Source organism: Callithrix jacchus, chromosome 9 (assembly GCF_049354715.1).
Source record: "Callithrix jacchus isolate 240 chromosome 9, calJac240_pri, whole genome shotgun sequence".
NCBI lineage: Eukaryota > Metazoa > Chordata > Mammalia > Primates > Cebidae > Callithrix > Callithrix jacchus.
This window is the reverse complement of record NC_133510.1, coordinates 106630031-106650034: the sequence shown is the minus strand read 5'-3', so window position 1 is coordinate 106650034 and position 20004 is coordinate 106630031. Positions and strand designations below refer to the sequence as shown.

The 20004-nt window shown below is 43.5% G+C and overlaps 1 protein-coding gene across 2 annotated transcripts in view; it reads right to left on the bottom strand.

The window, feature by feature from the left end:
* The window catches only part of STAB2 (stabilin 2), a 189258-nt gene that overhangs the window by 47361 nt on the left and 121893 nt on the right, over positions 1–20004 (bottom strand). For both annotated transcript variants that reach the window (XR_013522061.1, XM_035257427.3), the window contains exons 35-44: positions 19507–19635; positions 18119–18175; positions 14727–14822; positions 13482–13677; positions 11938–12033; positions 8659–8704; positions 7742–7815; positions 6375–6500; positions 4310–4383; positions 2600–2671 (exon numbers count right to left, since the gene is read on the bottom strand). Coding sequence is in view for 1 of the 2 variants with exons in the window: in XM_035257427.3 (XP_035113318.3) it covers positions 2600–2671; positions 4310–4383; positions 6375–6500; positions 7742–7815; positions 8659–8704; positions 11938–12033; positions 13482–13677; positions 14727–14822; positions 18119–18175; positions 19507–19635 (966 nt within the window). In the remaining variant the exon portion in view is untranslated. The remainder of the gene's footprint in view (positions 1–2599; positions 2672–4309; positions 4384–6374; positions 6501–7741; positions 7816–8658; positions 8705–11937; positions 12034–13481; positions 13678–14726; positions 14823–18118; positions 18176–19506; positions 19636–20004) is intronic.

The following is a 20004-nucleotide window of genomic DNA, read 5'->3' as shown; positions in this document are numbered from 1 at the left end:
TGGGGTTTCACTATGTTGGCCAGGCTGGTCTCGAACTCCTGACCTTGTGATGTGCCTGCCTCGGCTTCCCAAAGTGCTGGGATTATAGGTGTGAGCCACCATGCCCAACCCAATAGAGTTAATTCCCAAGGGAATATGCTACTGAAAGAGTAGCAAAGCCTCTTCAGAATCTCCCAGGTGAGCTGTATCAGGAGTCATTCGTCCAAGACAAGGTGGCCATTTTTTACAAAACGTGAATGGCCCATGGAAAAACTGCTGTGAAAATGAAGCTGGCCATAGTGCTAGTGGTAACAGCTTCACAGCTCAGACCCCATCGTTTCTGTAGCTGCTTATTATCCTTACATAACTGTTTCATGTAGAGGACATTGTTCCCTTGGGGAGCTTGCCAGATCAATACAAGGAGATAATGGGAGCCTCAATTGGAGAAGAAAGGCTTTAATTACAGGGTGTCCGCACTGTTCTCACGTCAACAGCTGGAGGCTCTCAGGGGGACAGTAATACAAACAGGAAAGCAAGGTGTTGGGACTGGGCCTTATAGGAAGAACGAGCACCTCAAGAAGTGGTCAAGGATGCAGGTCTCGCGTTAGACAGAGACAGGCTCAAGTTCTAGCCATGCCACATACTGGCTCTATGACCTTGGGCAAGGGCCGTCACTCGTCCCAGCCTGCTGTGTTGAACTGTCCTAAGGACTGGATGCAACTGTGGATGCAACTTATTTAGAAAAAAGTCTTTACAGATGTAATTAAGGATCTCAAGACAAGATCATCCTAGATTAACCAGGTGGGCCTTAACACCACAAGTGTCCTTGTACGAGAAGACACAGATATGGAAGTGAAGGCCATGTGAAGATGGAGGCAGAGATTAGAGTGGTGTGGCCACTGGCCAGGAGTGGCTGGAGCCACCAGAGGCTGGAAGAGGCAAGGAAGGATTCTCCCATGGAGGCTTCAGAGGAGCACATCCTTGCAGGCACCTTCATTCTGGGTTTGGTCCTCTAAACCTGTGAGAAAATATATTTCTCTTGTTTCCACCCACCCAGTTTGTGGCAGTTTGTTATAGCAGTCCTAGGAAAGAGGCACAGCTGGAGTCTCCTTATCTGTAAAAAGGGGTTAATAACAGTTCTTACCACATATTGCTGCTAGAGAAATTAAACTAAAGGATGACTGGGCATCCCTAAGCACAGTGGCTGACCCCTGGTAAGCAGTGGATATGAATGTGATGTTGAGTTAGCATTTCAGAGGCCTAGCTGACCACACTAAGTGCCCCGGATGTGACAGCCTGGGTCAGCAGGCTTATCTCACCCCTTTGGAGGTACCAGGCCTGGGACAGTTAGGCTCTGAGCAGCAGTAGGTGATCAGCCCAGTTCGAGACTCAGTGATTAATGACTGAGTAAATTCCCACTGGGTTTGCAGAACATGGGTCCAGTCTGCAGTCAAGAGTTATAAGAGAATCAGAAGATCCTGTTCCTGCCAGGATTAATGTGCAAACGGAGACAGGAAGTGTATCAGCAATATCCTACAGACTGGAGGAAGAAGGGCAAAGCCCAGACTGTTAGTGGTAAAAGGAACCCCAGCGACATTTACAACCATCCAAAGAAACTGAAAGCCCAAAAAGCAAATCAGCTGAAAACCCTAGAGTCATATGGAACAGGGCTGGGAGGAATCTAAATGGCTGTCTGGGTTGATAACCCATCTGTTGCTTTATTCCTGTGCTTAAATACCTTGAGTTATAATCAGCTCATTACTTCTCAAAACTCTATCTCTGGACAGTTCTAACGAAGAACTGAGTTGAGCTGAAAGAAATCTGTTTTCTTCTAACGTCTATTAGCTAGTCCTAGTCCTGCTGCTTGGCCTTACACAGAACAAGAACAACCCTTCTGTTACGTGGCAATTCCTGAAATGTTGATGGCAGCCTCCACCCCCGCATCCCAACTCCTCTTTAGAGAGAAAGAGAACTGGGGGAATTAATGATGTGTGCCTGGACATGGGAGACACAGGGCCTCTACCCCCATATGAACTCCTGCTCAATGCAAGGTATCTAGAAGCTGATCCTCTGTTCTAAGGTAGAGTAACATGTAGAATGGCGGTGGTAGGGGCCATGGAGGGTAGTTGTGGGATGGGAGTAGAATCATCTTCCTTAGCCTGAGCTCTAGGCCTCTGTGATAATAGAACTAGCTTTTGGAGTGCTACACTGTACTGCTGACTTGTAGTGTACTCACCGTGAATTTCTACATGTAAGTCTAGGAGACTAAGGAGTGGAAAGCTGCTGTGAGGTTTATCTAAGGTGGCTTCCTGGAGGAGGTGAGAGACATGCTTGGCAGAAAGGGGGAGAGGGATCTTTTTAAAAGAGTTGGCAATATGGATGGGGGATAAGCAAGTGGATAGACTTAGCTCCATGTGCTGCAGCCAAAGGGGCAGGCTGGGGGTAGCAGACTGTGCTTTCTCCTGCAATGGAGTGTGCCAGAGAAGTGAGCCTCATGGCCAACACACAGCTCTGAGGCCTCCAGAGGAATATTTCCTCAACTCTGCATCCCCTAGAAGTGCGGTGGGAGGCTCCCCAGTCTCTGGGGCTTGACGGGCATCTGCCCTAGAGCCATACTCACAATTAAGCAGACATTGATGAGCGTGCAGACCTTTCCGTCTCCAGTGTAGCCTGGCAAACAGTTACAGGCAGCCTGCCCAGGAGCAGAAGGACATGGGGTCATTTCACAGATGGGTTCTGTACTGACTGCATGTGCCGGCTCTCAGGCCGGAGTTCCATCATCGTCATGGTAAATTAGGAGAGTCTATATTTGATATTGGTAGTATCTATTTTATAATCGTAATTGTCACCGTATATTTAACATTGGCGTGCTTGGCACATTTCACTTGAGCACTGGGGTCTGGTGCACATCCTATCTTTGTTGCCAAGATATCTTTTTCTTTTTAATGTTCTCACTCTATTTGATCCCTTGCTTTCAGGTACTCACCCCTTTTCTCTCTTTGATTGAAGGTCAGTTGAAGGGAAGCCAAACTATACCTCACTCTCATTTATACTCATGCCTTGCTCATCTGCACATGCTGAGCTGAAAGGCACCCGTGCTGGGAGCCTCATCCAAGGAAAATGAGCCTCATCCAAGGACCATCCATAGATGGTGGGGAGGCCTTTGTACCCCACTTTGGTGTGCACAGGGAAACAATCAATCAAACCCATTGGTTGGCCCAGGAAGTTGGGTGGAAGTTTCAAATTGAGGGAGGGGACACCATCTGAAGCAGCTGAGGACAGGGCCCCATGTCCCATGTTTGCGCAGGATCACCCAGCCACTAGGCTGAAGCCCAGCCCATGCTGTATTCACTGATGTCCCCAAAGGAAGGGACACCTGTGCCCTCCCAAGGGGCAGCTTTTCTAATTAACACAAGAGGCTCCTATGTAGCAGCAAGGGCCCTGGGATGATATCTGCTTCTTAGAACTTTAACTCATCAGTGGTGCTAGGCAGGGCTACATGGGCAGGTTCTCCCTGTTCCTCTTACTCTTTCTTCACAAGGGGCCCCAATATCAGCCCAAAACTCTCCCAAGACATCACCAGCAAATCCCTCCTCAGCTAAGGTCTTGTTCTCAGAGTTCAATTCATCCTCCTTTACTGCCTCCTAGATTTGGATGCTCACTCTTAGAGGTCCCAAGCACCAAAAGGTTTATAGATTGTCTCCTACCTCATATGTAGTTTGAAATAAGAACTACCAGCTGGGTGCGGTGGCTCATGCCTGTAATCCCAGCACTTTGGGAGGCCGAGGCAGGTGGATTACTAAGTCAGGAGTTCGAGATCAGCCTGGCCAACATGGTGAAACCCTGTCTCTACTAAAAATAAAAACATTAGCTGAGTGTGGTGGCAGGTGCCTGTAATCCCAGCTACTTGGGAGGCTGAGGCAGGAGAATCACTTGAACCCGGCATGTAAAGATTGCAGTGAGCCGGGGCTGTGCTATTATGCTCTAGACTGGGTGACAGAGCGAGACTCCATCTCAAAACAAACAAACAAAAAAAACAAAGGGGAGTATTTTGGGGACTGTCTAGATGCTTCTGGAATCACATGGTATTTGCAAACACCTTCTTCTCCCCACTCTAGGGAAGCCCCTTGTCCTAGTTCCCTTCGTTTTCCCCTTTTCACCTCATTCCCAAAGAAGGGCCTCTTGACTTTTTCAGAATTCCCCTAAAGCATTTATTTTCGGCTGCAGCTCCTCAGAGGTCCATTCTCAGCCTCTTTCTCTCAGGCCTGTGTCTAAGGACCTAGGAGTTTCCTTCTAGGAAACCTAAGGGCCTGGGAGAGGTGGCGCTCACCTGGTTGGGTCCTGTCTGTGTGCACTCTGCGTTCTTGTCACAGCCACCGTTGTTCTCCAAACATGGGTTGATTCCTTTAAAACAAAATGTCAGCATCTGTCCTGGAATTCAAGTCTGGTTTCCAAGTGAAGCCAGCTTGAGGGATGAGCTAAGATGGCTAACCGAGGGAAGCGGGTGTCAAAGCATGATTCAGTGTTACTGGATTCGGTTTCTCAAGATTGACTATTCCCAGATAGGCCAATTCCAGCAGAGGCATTGTCTATTGGCTTAAGCTGGTCTGTGGAATAGTTTGCTAAGCATTTGTAGCAAAGTACTCGCAACCACAGAATCTTGGAGTCTAATCTAACAGTGCTATGAATGAAGAGAATTAGGAATTAAAAAACAATCATTTGCAACCATCATAATATAGATTGGTTTAGGGAAGAATCATCAAAAGATGCTATACTTGGCAGGGTGCAGTGGCTCAGCCTGCAATCCCAGCACTTTGGGAGGCCAAAGCAGGTGGATCACGAGGTCAGGAGATCGAGACCATTCCGGCCAACGTAGTGAAACCCTGTCTTTACTAAACATACAAAAATTAGCTGTGCATGGTGGCACACGCCTGTAGTCCCAGCTACTCAGGAGGCTGATGCAGGAGAATTGCTTGAACCAGGAAGGTGGAGGTTGCAGCGAGCCGAGGTTGCGCTATTGCACTTCAGCTTGGTGACAGAGTGAGACTCCACCTCAAAAATAAAAAAGATAAAATGCTAAACTTAGGAGTATATTTTGATAGGGAACAACATATCTGCTTGGTTTTAAAGTCTCTCCCCTCTGACTCCTTATTAGTAGCAAAGGAGAAAGAAATAACTATACAGTGGAGACAGCACCTTGGCTGAGTGGTCAAAATTAACATCACACACGAAGGGCAGAAGGCAAGCTCATGCCTCCCTGAGACAGATGCAGTATCACTCTGTGACATTTGGTCCTTGAACGTATAACCTGAATCTAATAAAAAAAAAAAAATCAGACAAACCCTAAATAAAGGCCATGCTACTAAAGAAAAAAAAGTTGGGGTGGTAGAGGTTATTATTCCCAAGTGTTAAGGTTGTAAGAGACACAGCAAGGCTGAGGAACCCTCCCAGATTAGAGGGAATTCAGAGACATGACAATGGAGTGCAATATCCAGCCCTAGACTTGCTATGCACGGGAGGAAAAAATGTCAAAAAGGACATTATTATTAGAACAATGAACAAAATTAGAATATGAATGCTAATTAGATAAAAGTATTACATCAATAATAAATTTACTGAAGTTGATCACCATGCTGTCATTATATAAGAGGTTACCCTTATTCTTAGGAAACAGACACTCCAGTATTTATGGGCAAAGGGAATATGATATACACAGATTACTCTCAAATGGCTTACAAAAACGTACAAAGAGGGCCTATGATAAACAGGGCTAAATGTTAATGAGTGAATGTGGGTAAAGAACAAGTGGGTTCTTGTAACTCTTTTATGTCAATTTTTCCAACTAAACAGTTACATTCAGACAATTTACTATGGCATACCTTTATAGAACGACAGCGTGTGGACATTTAAATATTGTTAGAGGTATACTTGTTTTCAGGGAGAGTTACTTTAATATATTGCTAAGGACAGTAAATGCTGTATATTCTGAGATACAATTTTTGTTAAAAAAATGCACATAGGCATAGCAAAATGGGGTAACATGACAATGATAAGAGCGCTGTCTTCAGAATATTTTCCCCAGAGTATGTGCTTTTTCTACAGTGAGCATGTGCTACTTGTATAAAAAGGAACCAATAAAAGTTTAAACATTCCATCATTGCCATGATGTTTAACTGGAAAATGTATCTCCTTTTATCCTTCCAAAGCAATGTTTAGACATTACATGCCTCCATACCATGTGCTCACTTTTCCATGCCCTTATACTTTTCTGCCCTGGCAAACGGAATAATGACCGTAGTTTTGTTTCCCAACAATCAGGACACACATGTTGGAATCAGTTAATAGGGATCTGAGTCTTACACCGTTTCGCCAATGGAAGATGGAAGCACACCTACCCAGGCACACAATGCCGTCGCCCGTGTAGTCTGCTTTGCACACGCACACCCGCCTTCCTGGGGTGGTTTTCTTACAGTCAGCCTTGGCAGAGCAACCTCCATTCCTGATCTCACAGGCGTTGATTGCTACAGAAGATGACACAGAGCAGAAGGGATGGGAGAAGGGAAAAAGCCATTGATGTATTTTTCCATAAGTCATTGAGAAATGGAAGATACTGCAAAATAACTTGGGCAGGCACTGTATGAAATATGGCCACTTCCCAAAACTAGAGAGCAAGAAAACCATTCGTTATTTGCCCTTTCTAGCTGTTTTTTTTTAACTAGTGTTCTCTACATATCCTACTGCAGGACACACCTGGGGATCAAGGTGAGGCTCCTTGGCCCTCTGTGAGAATCCCCAGAGTAAGATGGTCTAGAAAGCAGGTTGGTATGATCGTTGTCCAGCGCTGCCACAATCTGGACCAAAGTCTGACAGGACACAGTGCTTGAGAGAAAAACGACCTTAAGACTTTCCATTTTTTTCTAGCACCAGGTGCCATAAGAGTATTAGCTTACATTTATTGCGTGCTATGTGCTGGGTCTGTTCTAAGCACTTCACAGGTATTAATTCAGGTTACTGTCCAACAACTCAGTGAGGGAGGTCTTATTATTCTTCCAACTTGTAGATAAAAATAATAACGCAAAGAGCAGTCAAGAAACTTTCCCAACGTAACGTAAGCAATAAGTTCTTAGGTTCAAACCTGAGGAGTTTAAGATAAACTGAGTTTTCAACGGCTGCATTATTCTGCCATCGGATACAGAGAGTTCTCTGAACCTCAAGACCACTCTGCAAGGGAGGTAGTTTGAAGTTTACTTTACAGATGATCCGACATCTCAGTGCAGTTAAATGACCTATCCAAGGCCACTTGGGTAGTCGGAAGAAGAACCAGAGCTAATTCTTTTCTCGTCTACTCCAGAGCCTCAATGCCTCAGCCATACCCTAGGCCAATCAAATTAACGAGTTAATCTTTTTTAATGGGCACATAATAATTGGAGATATTTCTGGGGTATATAGTGATGCTGTGGTGCATATAATGTATAAATCAGTGTCATTAGCATATCCATTGTCTGAAACATTGATCATTTCTTTATGTGGGTTTTCAACACAAATCAGTGTTTTTCAAAGCTGTCCAGGTGATCCCAATTGTGGTCAAGCCTGTGAACAGTTGGTTTCCTGTCCCCAGGCACAATCCACTGCCCCATTACATGCGATTCACCACCAGTGTTTGGCACCAGCTGCCGAGGCCCATTCAGACTGCAGGAACAGGAATCTCTCAATAGCCCATGCAAGCCTTGCCAGCCCCCAGCAAATTCCCTCCTTCGCTTACCTGTGCAGATGGTCCCATTCCCTCGGAATCCTGCTGCACACCTGCATGAAGGTGTACCATCTGTGAGAATGCAGCTGCAATGAGGAAGGGCAAATGGGGTTTGCAGAAAAGTACATCACCTCCCACCACGTAACTCACAATGCCCCTGCCCCTATGAGACACTCAGAGGTCCAACTGGGAGAGGAGTCCAATTCTGGACTAAAATTGAAGAGGAGTCCACTTTTAGCTGCCTGTCCACCACAGGCAGCTAAAAATACCCATTTATCAGGCCAACTAAAGCATATATAGATATAGGCATCAGTTCAGGAATAAGAAGGGTAGCTACCAAGCTTTAGAGAGCTACAGATGTGCTAGAAGCCAGGCTTCACGTATTATTTTGTCATCTACTCACTATCCAATAGCCTCTAACAAGAGGGCATTACTACTATTCCCATTTACAAATGAAGAATCTGAGGCTTTGGAGGAATTAAACGAGGGCCTCAACGTCATGCAGTAGTGCAAATGACAGAGGCTGACTTTGAATTCATGTCTAACTCCACTATTAGATACTGAATTCATTAAGCCTCTCTGGAAGTTAAGATTATGAAGCCAAATTATGCCTTTCTGTGAGTCAGGAACAGGGTTTACAGTGACTGCAGCCCACTGGGTTTCCTCAGCCTCCAGGAAAGAATTCTGGTGGGCCTTTTTGCCAATGTGCCACGTAAGTCAGATGGCAGCTTGCTGGAAAGCCTGGATCTGGCAAGTTGATGGTGATATTGATATTTCTTTAGAGATATTTTTAGTTTCATGCTTAAATTTATCCTAAACCCTCGCAAATGGTGTCAGGAAACAAATCCCCTGAGGATAGATGAGGGTAGACCTTATTGGGGGTAAAAATCCCCTTTGCATTGTCCCCAAAGGCGGCTGGGGCTACCTACTTGGCGCTGGTGTGGCACGTCCCATTGCAGTCATCTTTTTTGATCACTGAAAAAGAGAACCAGTTGCTGTCTCAGCCCTCTTACTAAATGTCACCTGAGGATTTTCTTTTAGTACTTTGTGCTCAGAAAAGCTACTTCTTTGGAAGTGATAGGGATATAAAACTATGAGACCATGTCAATCCTTTTTTATACTGGCTGCTGTGAAGCTCAAAGCCAAATCTGAAGGTCAAACACATTGATGGTGTCTTCTGTTTGCCAGGCCCTGTGCTAGGCAATGGGGATGCAAAGGTGAATAAAACATGGAATCCTCCCTGGAATGTGAGCATGCACTCTTATGGTCTGGGTGTTGATGTGTATCCCTCTCCTGGGTTTTGATTTTCCATTTTTATTTGTGTTTCCTATGCTATTCTTTCTAGTTTATTCCTAATTTTATTCTTTCCTATTTTCATCATTTTATTATGGAAAGCTATAAACAAGCAAAACTATGATTATAAATAAAAGATGTTTTTGCGTGTGTAGAAAATCAGGGCTTTGTACACAGCAGGTACAAAATATAATTTGTGAATCAACATGTAAGTTTCCTGGACACAGCATAGGTTGTTGCTCTTGGATGCCTACCTATTTCCTGACCGGATAAGATCCAGAAAGAAGTCACTAGAGATGAGGAAAAGAATACTCTTAGGCAGGATGCTCATGCAGAAAGCTTTTGGGATAGAAATCTTACTAGTCCTGGCTGAGTCATACAGGAGGTCCTGAAACAGAGGCCTGCAAAAGTGGCCTGTTTTGTGTCAGAGGGAACATTTTCAGACTCAAAAGGGCTGGAATGGAGGCAATTTTGTGCCTGTGTCTAATTCCTTGAGCCTTTTGTGCCTGTGTCTAATTCCTTGAGCCTAAACAATCCCTTTCTATTCTCTACCTACTGGAATTTCAATCATGTTTTATGTCTTCTCTGGAACCTGGTCCAAACTTTTGAGCCAACTTCAAATAATTGAGAGCAGCTTTATGGTGTGTTGCCTTAAGAAGGGTTGGGTGCCCCTGGCTGGTCTCAGAGAGGGAGAGTGCCATATATATATAGATATGTATATTTGAGACAGTTTCAGTCTTGTCATTCAAGCTAGAGTGCAGTGGCGTAATCTCGGCTCACTGCAACCTCTGCCTCCCGAGTTCAAGTGATTCTCCTAACTCAGCTTCCCGAGTAGCTGGAATTACAGATGTCTGCCACCACACCCAGCTAATTTTTGTATTTTTAGTAGAGATAGGGTTTCACCATGCTGACCAGGATGGTCTCAATCTCCTGACCTCATGATCTGCCTGCCTCAGCCTCCCAAAGTGCTGGGATTACAGGTGTGAGCCACTGTGCCTGGCTGGGAGTGCCATGATTGATTATTGATGTCTGCCGTGGGCTTGGGAGCAGTGAGTTTGCACACAAAGGAGTTGTCTTTCTTGTTATAGTCTACAGGCTTTTTGCTTTATACTCTATGCCACAATTTTTCCTGTCTTTTACTAAACATTTGTTTCCTTTTCTAGACTGGAAACTTCCCGTGTAGAGTGTGCACTGGAGACAGGGATGGGAGATAAGTCTGGAAAACTGGGTGAGTGTTCATTGGTGAATAGCCTTTGTGCTCCATCCTGCTAAGGAGTTAGGAATTTCTTCTGCAGGCAATGAAGAACCACAGCAAGTTGCCAAGTCTTGGGGAGGGCTTGGGGTGAGAAACACTATCTGATCTATGTTTTGGAAAGTTCTATCTGGCAGTAACGTGGAGTATGGAGTGGAGGAAGACAGGACAGGAAACAAAGACTCTGAGGCTACTGGTAAGCGGGGAGGAGGAGGAAGAGATGGATTGAGAAATGTGGAGACATGAGTAAGTTAGATATGTTAGTGAGGGACAGGGAGGCATGGAGGTAGAGTAGGGAGGTTCCTAGACTGGGTGACCAGGTACATGGGTAGTGGGATCTTTCTTCAGAGTAGAGAAAGAAGGAAGAGAAGAGAGCCTATTGTATTTATTCTGGGGATTCACCTAAAATGTCCTACTGTTTATGTGACCCCATTGCTTTCTGCTTCCCTCTCCCAGGCTCTAGGAAGCCTGACTCTGTACGCTGACATTTGACACCTGTTCTAGGATATTTCTTTGGCGTGGGACCAGACTTCCCAGTTCGGCTTTTCAGCTAACCTTCCTTCCCAATGCCTTGTGTCTCACCATGAAAAGGCAGCTGCATTTCCTTGATTTTTGCATTGCCTGGAGCTTTGGGCAAAGGTGCCCCTCTGTCAAGGCCACATCCATGGAGCCCCCTCTAGGCTGGCAGGCACTTGTGATCTCCTCCCTAGCTCCCATCCCAGAAGAGGGGTATTCTCTTCAATCCAAAGTCAGAATGATGCTTCTTAAGTGCAAAATATGATCCTATTGCTCCCTTGTTGAAAACTCTTTAATGGCTTCTGTTGGCTTTAGTGGGAAGTCCAATCTCCTTAGCCTTTCACCGCCTGGCTCCTGCCCACTGCTCCAGCCTTTTCTTATCAACATCCCCTCTTACAGTCCTCTAATTCTGCAATTCTTTGATTCCCTAAATGTGTTGAGCTTTCCCCATGTCTTTGTGGCATTCCAGGTGCTTCTTTCTGCCTGAAATTCTCTTCCCTTTGATTACCTTCACCTGAAGTGTGATCAACTCGATGTGGCGGGGTTGGAGGAAATGGGCTTTTCAGACACTGTTGGCAGGAAAATAAATTGCTGTTTCCTCTGGCGGACAACCAGGCAATAAGTAGCAAGACCTTTCCCCAGAATACCAACCCCTGACTCACAAATCTCATCTCTAGAAATTTGACTAAATGAACGTGGTTATTGTAGCAGTGTTTGAGAGAGAAGAAAACTGGGTCAAAAAAGCATAGCATGGTCATTCTGGAACATTTTGTGGAGATTAAAAATTAGTGAGATTTTTCTATTTTATTCACATGGAACGATATCTATATATATTGTGAAGTGGAAAAGTAGGTTACTAGACAGTATGTAGAGTGTGATTCCCTACATATATGTTTATATACCTAGGAAAAGGTTGGGAGCTTAATGTAAAATATCAGTAATAGTTCTTTCCTGCCTTGGGAGTATGAGTAATTTTACTTTCTTCTTTCTGTTTTTTGTTATTTTATAAACTTTTTGCTGCAAGAAAGAATTATGTTTATTGCCAGAAGAAGTAATAAAGGTGCCATTTCTATTTTAGAAAGAAAAATGTAGCTGCTGGGAAGCAAAGCTTAGAACAGATGATAAATACTGAAGGGCTTACTCTTACCTTCGTCACAGTGCACTCCTCGCCAGCCAACATCACATTCACAGGAGCCATCTCCCAAGGGTCCTTGGTTGCATATCCCATGGACACAAGAACATGCTAAGTGGAAAAACACCTGGAAATCATCAGATTCTAACCCATGCTCAATGACTCATTTGTCATTTACTAGCTTTGCTTTACTGCACTTAATTCTTCAACCTACTTCTAAGGAATCATGTTATTTAATGGGAGTCTTGAATCACAAAAAGGACGGGGGCAGGAGGCAGAGTCTAGCAAGTTAGCAGGTGAAGTAGCTCTAGCTTCAACGAAGTGGCTCAGGCTGCAGTTTTGGGACATTGCAGCACTGAAGATCTGTGACCCAAGCAGTGTGAGAGTGTCCTCAGTCAAGGTTACCTGAGATTCCAGGTGTGGGGCCCCTTTTTATGGAACCACGTTTGCCCTCTAAGAGAGGACTTCAGAAGGAAGCGCATTTGACATTGGGTTTAAGTCTGGTGTGGCACTGCTTTCTTCAGTTACACAGATGAGCCTCTTTGAGAACTGGATGAAAGCTACAGATATCTTTTCCCCCAAAATGTATTCAGCTTTAGCAGTTTGCTGGACCCCAGGAGGGTCTTCCACAGATCCCAGTTTTCCTAAACTCATGCACAAATGCAAGCAGATAATTCTTCCAAATAACACAGGAAAAAAACCAACATTTTATTTCCTAGTAAATATTACATGGCTCAATTATAATGATTCAGTTATACATTAATTGTGTCTGGCTTAGACCAGCTGAAGAGAAAACAGTGATAGCCAAGTTAAATGTATGGTTTTTAGCACCAGGTAGAATAATGCTTTGTTAGGAAACCCATTCTCCCAAGTCAATCCTCTCACAGCTGTGTGTTCCTGGACACAAGGAAATCTGGATGTGAGTATACAGATGACTTGGCTCAAACAGATCACTGTTTTTGCAAAAATGACTTAAAGCGTGTGTCTTGCTGCTGGTGAAACAAGAGAGTGATTCTCAGGTAGAGAAGAGCATGATCTAAAAGCAAGGCTTTGGAGTCAAGAAAAGTGTACGTTCAATCATCAGTTCTGCAACTCATTAGGTGTAGCCTTGGGGGAAGTCATTCAACGTCTTTGCCTTAATACCCTCATCTGTAAAATGGGCATAGCAATAGCCAAGTACCGAATGTTCCTCTGTGGATTCAATGAATAACATGCAGATCTGTTTTTCAAACTATCAAGCAATGTCCACAATGGAAAGTTTAGCCATGATGATTAGTGTGCACAGGCAAATATAAAAATGCATTTGGGCTGGGAATGTGAATGAACAAATTGGAAGTGGGTTTAGGTAGGTCCAGGTTAGTGACTGAAAATGTTTGGGAACACTGCAAATGCATATGACAACACAGATGTTCTTACAATTCACAGTGAGTAGCACGTGGGATTCCAGCCCATCTGGGGAGACAGGCCAGTTAGGGAGCATGTGTGGGATCACTCTTTCCCCACACATTCCTGGTTGGTTTCAGCAGCCCAGGAGCCTGCGTGGAGAGGGGGGTTCTCACCTTGGTCACAGTGGATGCCGTACTTGCCCTCAGTGCAGGTCTCACAGGCCGTGCCTCTGAAGCCGTCCCCACACTCACACACACCTGTGCCGTTCACACCATCCAAACAGATGCCATTACCAGAGCAGACATTCTGGGTGTTCCCTGGACAGGCCTGGCACTGGGGTCCAAAGAAGCCAGCACAGCATTCTTTCGTCTGAAACAGAAGGACAACGCTTGACAATGCATTTCTATTCTCCACTGTTGTCCAGCCTCGGTGTAGAAATCCTGCTCTGGGGAACTTCATGTGCACCTTGACCTCACATGGAGTGGGTGAGAGGGATGGGGGCAGGACCCTCTGGGGACTGCGTGAGGCTTGGCAATTTCTAGGGGTGCTAGGAACAGGACCAAGGGCTACACTGAGGAGGTAGGAAAGAGGGAAAGGAAAATGGCATGTCAAAGAAGAGGATGAAAAAAAATGAGAAAAGAGGTTGGGCAGCAGAAGAAACTAAAGAATAATACCTGTGATGCTAGAGGGTGGGAGGACCAAGGGGCTTCTCCATTCCAGACCTGGGCCCCGCCCCTTCACACTGATGTTATTTCATCTACTACTGAAGATGAGGAGGTCTCTGCAGGCGAGGCTTTCGGCATTTTACAAACCAATCTGTTGCTGTTCAGGGAAGCCCTGTAGGATATCTGGATTTGCCTTGCCTTTGTTCTTGAGTGCATTAAAACACAAAATCTCCCCCACCTCTATGCTCTGCAGCCCAAGGGCCAGATCACCCTGCCTCTGCCCAGATAGGCAGAGGTGATGTCTAGTCCTCTGGGAAAGGAGCAGGACAGGAAGTTACAATGACTTTTCCTGCAAATTCTACAGGAACCCCTAGAGGTACTTAGCCTTGGGGTTCTGTTTTCTAAATGACCAGGTACACCTTATGTTTATTTTGTGAGTGGCCACTTTGTCTCTTTTGCTTATAGTCATGCTCACAGAACTACCCTCTTGTGACAACAGGGTGGTCCCATTAGCCTCTCAGACTCTCAGGTTTTTTCATCATGCAATTGAATATGGCAGCTTTTACCCATTTTCTAGATTGCAGGGCTGTTCTGAGTTTTGCTGCCACCACTACCACATTGGATAACAATGATAGTGCAGGTAACAGGAGATGGCAGAAAGCAGACATGCACAGGCATTGTAACAAGTACACCATAGGATGGGTTTTCCCAGGGGCGCCTCAGTAGTCAGGATGATTCAATTATTGTACTCACAATGATGGTTCTCGCACATATTAGCTGGCACCCAATAAACAGGGCTCGTCTTCCCGAGAAATAGATGGTATAGATGCATTTTTTTCTCTCATTTTCCTGTGAAATATTAATGATTACATCAACTCCTAAGTTAGGAAGAAGTTTTCCAATCTCTGAAAGCAAGTAGCTGGGTGATGCATTGCTGTCTCTCTGACTAGAATGTTATGGGAAGGGAAGGTGGTGACTTGCTGGCAATGCTTCATAAGCAAGAAAACACAAAAACACAATGTTGGCTGTCAGAATGCCAGGTGGCAAGATCCAGTAATTATACTTTAAAGTAGTACTCCGTGGAAAGAACTTTTCTTTAGAATATAAACTCAAGTTTGCAAGAATTGTAGAGTAAACCAGACAAAAATGTCCTTCCAGCACTGTACATTGATTAAACTGAAATTTGGTTTCTGTTGATTTATTGATCTATAGTCTGCCTTGGTCCAAGAAAAGATTAAGGCGGTGTACAAAGATCATCTTATACAAGGTTAAATTAAACATTGAATGAGAACATCTGTATGGTTGTTAGAGATTAAAATTTATCATAAATATATGTAAAAGTTATTATCATACATTTATTACAAACGATTATCATGCTGTTGAAGGTGCATGAATATTTATTCTTTGTAATATAATCAGAAGTAGCTTTTACAATAAATAGCTATAAGAAACATGGATCATCTGCCTCCCCCATATCTATCATCTGTTTCATTGAGAAAGTTAGTTGCAACTTCAACTATAAAAGGAAATCAGGAAAACGAGACTGGTTCCCCTTCTGACCCAGGTTTGGAGCCCGGGGAAGGCAGAGTCGCCCATTACGGACACAAGAAGGAAGCCAGACAGGAGAATCCTGGGCAGAAAAGAACCATCAGTCTTAACGCCGCCGTTCTGGCCCTGGGAACTAACAACTTGAACATCCAATCAAGAGACCTAATCTGAAAGTTGGTAATTTCAAAGATGACAGGAAGATAAATTTATAATGATGGGAAGAAACCAGCGTAAAAAGGCTGAGAATACTCAAAATCAGAACGCCTCTCCCTCTAAAGATGATCACAGTTCCACATCAACAATGGAACAAGGCTTGACGGAGAACGAGTGCATCCCAATGACAGAATCACTCTTCAAGGAATGGATAATAAGAAACTTCTGTGAGTTAAAAGAACGTGTTGTAGCCCAACGTAAAGAAACTAGGAACTTTGAAAAAAGGTTTGACGAAATCCTATTGAGAATAGACAACTTAGAGAGGAATATAAGTGAATTAATGGAACTGAAGAATACAATACAGGAACTCTGAGAAGTATGCACAGGTTTAAACACTCAAATTGTTCAAGCAGAAGAAAGGATAACAGAGGTCAAAGTCCAACTTAACGAAAGAAAACAAGACAACAAGATTAGAGATAATAGGATAAAAAGGAATGAGCAAAGTCTCCAAGAAATGTGGGACTATGTGAAAAGACCAAATTTACGTTTGATAGGTGTACCTGAATGTGATGGAGAGAATGAATCCAAGCTGGAAAATACCCTTCAGGATATTATTCAGGAAAATTTTCCTGAACTAGCAAAGCAGGTCAATATTCAACCCCAGGTAATACAGAGAACACCACAAAGATATTCCTCAAGAAGAGCAACCCCAAGGCACATAATCGTTAGATTCACCAGGGTTGAAACAAAGGAGAAAATACTAAGGGCAGCCAGAGAGAAAGGTCAGGTTACCCACAAAGGCAAGCCTATCAGACTTACAGCAGATCTCTCAGCAGAAACTCTACAAGCCAGAAGAGAGTGGGGGGCCAATATTCAACATCCTCAAAGAACAGAACCTTCAGCCCAGAATTTCATATCCAGCCAAACTAAGCTTCACAACTGAAGGAAAAATACAATCTTTTATGAACAAGCAAGTACTCAGAGATTTTATTACCACCAGGCCTGCTTTACAAGAGCTTCTGAAAGAAGCATTACACACAGAAAGAAACAACCAGTATTAGCCTTACTAAAAATATCCAAAAAGTAAAGAGCACCAACATAAAGAATTTTCATCAACAAATGGATCAAACAGCCAGTTAACATCAAATGGCAGTAACCCTAAATTTAAATCGACTAAATCCCCCAATCAAAAGACACAGCCAAAACCCAACGGCATGTTACCTCCAGACCTGTTTCACAGCAAGGATACACAAAGACTCAAAACAAAGGAACGGAGAAAGATTTACCAACCAAATGGAGAGCAAAAATAAATAAATAAATAAATAAATAAATAAATAAATAAATAGCAGGAGTTGCAATTCTCGTATCTGATAAAATATATTTTAAAGCAACAAAGATATAGTGGTAAAAGGATCAATGCAACAACAAGAGCTAACGATCCTAACACCCAGATACATAGAGACTTAGATTCAATGAGACAGAAAATTAATAAGGATATCAAGGACTCGAACTCATATCCAGAACAAGTAAACTTAATAAATATTTATAGAGCTCTCCACTTCAAATACATAAAATATACATTCTTGTCAATACCACATCACACCTACTCATAGGTTTAAATGAAACATTGATTGGCCATTATTAATACCCATTTTTTTTTCAGAATAAAGCAATATTTCCGTTCACCCTCCCTCTCTCTCTTCCTCTTTCTCTCCTTTACTCATTTTTTTTTCTTTCCTTCTCAAAAAAAAAAAAAAAAAAAGGAAATAAGGCAGGTGGAATATATCCAGGCTGGATATGATTTTGGAGATGGAATCTGTCTTCTCTGATCAGGTTTCTTACTGCTGTTCGCAACTGGCTACTGGGATATGAAAGATGTGGAACATAAAAAATGACCTTCTGGGCCGGGCGCGGTGGCTCATGCCTGTAATCCCAGCACTTTGGGAGGCCGAGACGGGTGGATCACGAGGTCAAGAGATCGAGCCCATCCTTGCCAACATGGTGAAACTCCTTCTCTACTAAAAAATACAAAAATTAGCTGGGCGTGGTGGCGTGTGCCTGTAGTCCCAGCTACTCGGGAGGGAGGCTGAGGCAGGAGAATTGCTTGAACCTGGGAGGCGGAGGTTGCAGTGAGACCAGATCACGCCACTGCACTCCAGCCTGGCGACACAGCGAGATTCTGTCTCAAAAAAAAAAAAAAAAAATGACATTCTGTCCTGTCTTTTGATTCATATGAACCCATTTCTGTTTATTAAATTTTAACTTGGTCCAAAATAAATAGATGTAAGATTTTACAAAGATGCATATGACATAATGAGGTAAAATTTAATTCAAACTAAGTGAAGGAATGAGGGGAGTGCAAAACAGGTAATCATGAGGTTCATTTTCTAACTGGGACTCCTCGGATCTGGAAACTATTTTATCAAAACAGACAAAATACTTACTACTGGTTTAGTTCCGAGTGGACAGAGCAGACCCGGGGAGCATGATGCACACTTTCCCTTGGTAAACACAGAAACAGTCAATGCAATTGACTTTACTGCAAAATGAAGCTGCCGGCATTTTCCAGAGCTTGGAACTAAAGGTTTTTGAATACAGAATTTAAAATCAAGAAAGATCATCTGATCAGCCTCTTTCACATTCTTTGAGACAATCAAGTCAACTCCTTCAGGTCTTGCATATTTGTATCACATTTCTCCACAATACTCTTCCTACTCTGCTAACTCTTTAAAGTGTGACCCTCTCTCATTTAAATCCCAATTCTTTTAAACTTTATTAAAACCCAGCTATTAAGTGAATTGGGCCAGATTCAGAAACTAACAAGGTACCATACCCAGTGCCCAGCTTCGGAGCACACTGCTCGGCTGAGAGGCTCAGCTTGGAGATGCTCCACAGCAATAATATGTGCTATCACAAAACAAACAGCAAAAGTTCACACCTATTGTAAACTTTTTATTGTAACAAAATAGGCTATTTCAAAACAAAGAGCAAAAGACAGAAACACCGAACCTCAACCTATTCCTAAAACAGGAGGTGGCCAGTATGTCTAGTTCTGAACTTGATGGCTACCAGACAGGCTAGTGTGGTTGTTCAGAGTTCCAGCTCTGGGCCAGGCTGCCTACATATAAACCCCTTCTCTGACACTTGCTAGTGCATGAATCTGCATGTATTAGTTAACTTCTTTGGCTCATTTTTCCCATCTGTAAAATGGGGATAGTAATAGTCTACTTGGTAGGGTATTGATTAGACTGGTGTAATACATGTACAATGTTAAGAGCAGTGCCTGGCATATAACAAGTGCCTAATGAATGCCAGTGGTTGTAATTATTGTTGAAAGATTTTACATGGCCCCATGGACTGGCATGAAAAGCCTCCATTATCACATTCCATAATGCACTGAAATCATTCATTTCCTATTTTCTCTTCTAGTAGAGCAGGCGTTGCCCATAACTGCCACAGGTGTACCATAGTTCCTATCCTTTGTCTATCCTAGGTAGGGCACATTTTCCCTTTGAAGAAAGCCATGGTCCAGAATCCTGCCCAATACAGCACTCCACCTCCCCCACTCCACCAAAGCTGGCAGCCTTTCCCAGACACGCAAGGTACCGCCTCTCACACTAGATCACAAGCCCACTGAGGGCAGGGGTCATGTCCTGTGTGTCTTTGTAGAACCACAGCCTGGTAGTTCCTCCTTTGCACATCAAAGATGCTCACTCTGGTTCATGGATTTTCTATTAAGATACCTTAATAGAAAAGCCTTATGCCTAAAAATTTATCAAAAATAAACCAATACTTTTTAGTCCCATCATTGGCCCTGGCCCATAGAACTTACTCGTACAATAGTAGTGTCATTATTATCACATCTGTTCTTCTGAATTTTCAGAACTTTCCCCAAGCCATGGATCACTCCCTTATCAGTGGCTACATTGGTGTAGTTTATTGGAGCCTCATTTACATAGATCTGTGAACAACGGGGTTAAATGTCACTTGTTATGATATTTAAAGAGATATGAGGAAGATAGGAACTGGAGGTTATCAGTAAGACAACTGCCTAAGATATATTACAATACTCACCTGGAGATATTATAATATTCACCTGTACTGGAAAGACCTCTGACCTAGGAAGGGAAGTCTACATAGTAGTCCTGGCACCATCTAGCTGTGTGACCTTAGGCCAATTGCTTTCCCGCTCTGAACTTTTTGTCTTTTGTAAAAGGAAAGAGTTATTCTAGATAATGTCTAAGGTATCTTTCATCGTGAAATTAACTGCCTTATGTTTGTTTGAAAAATACCACCCATGATCATGTTAGTGCCCACTGGCAAGACGGCT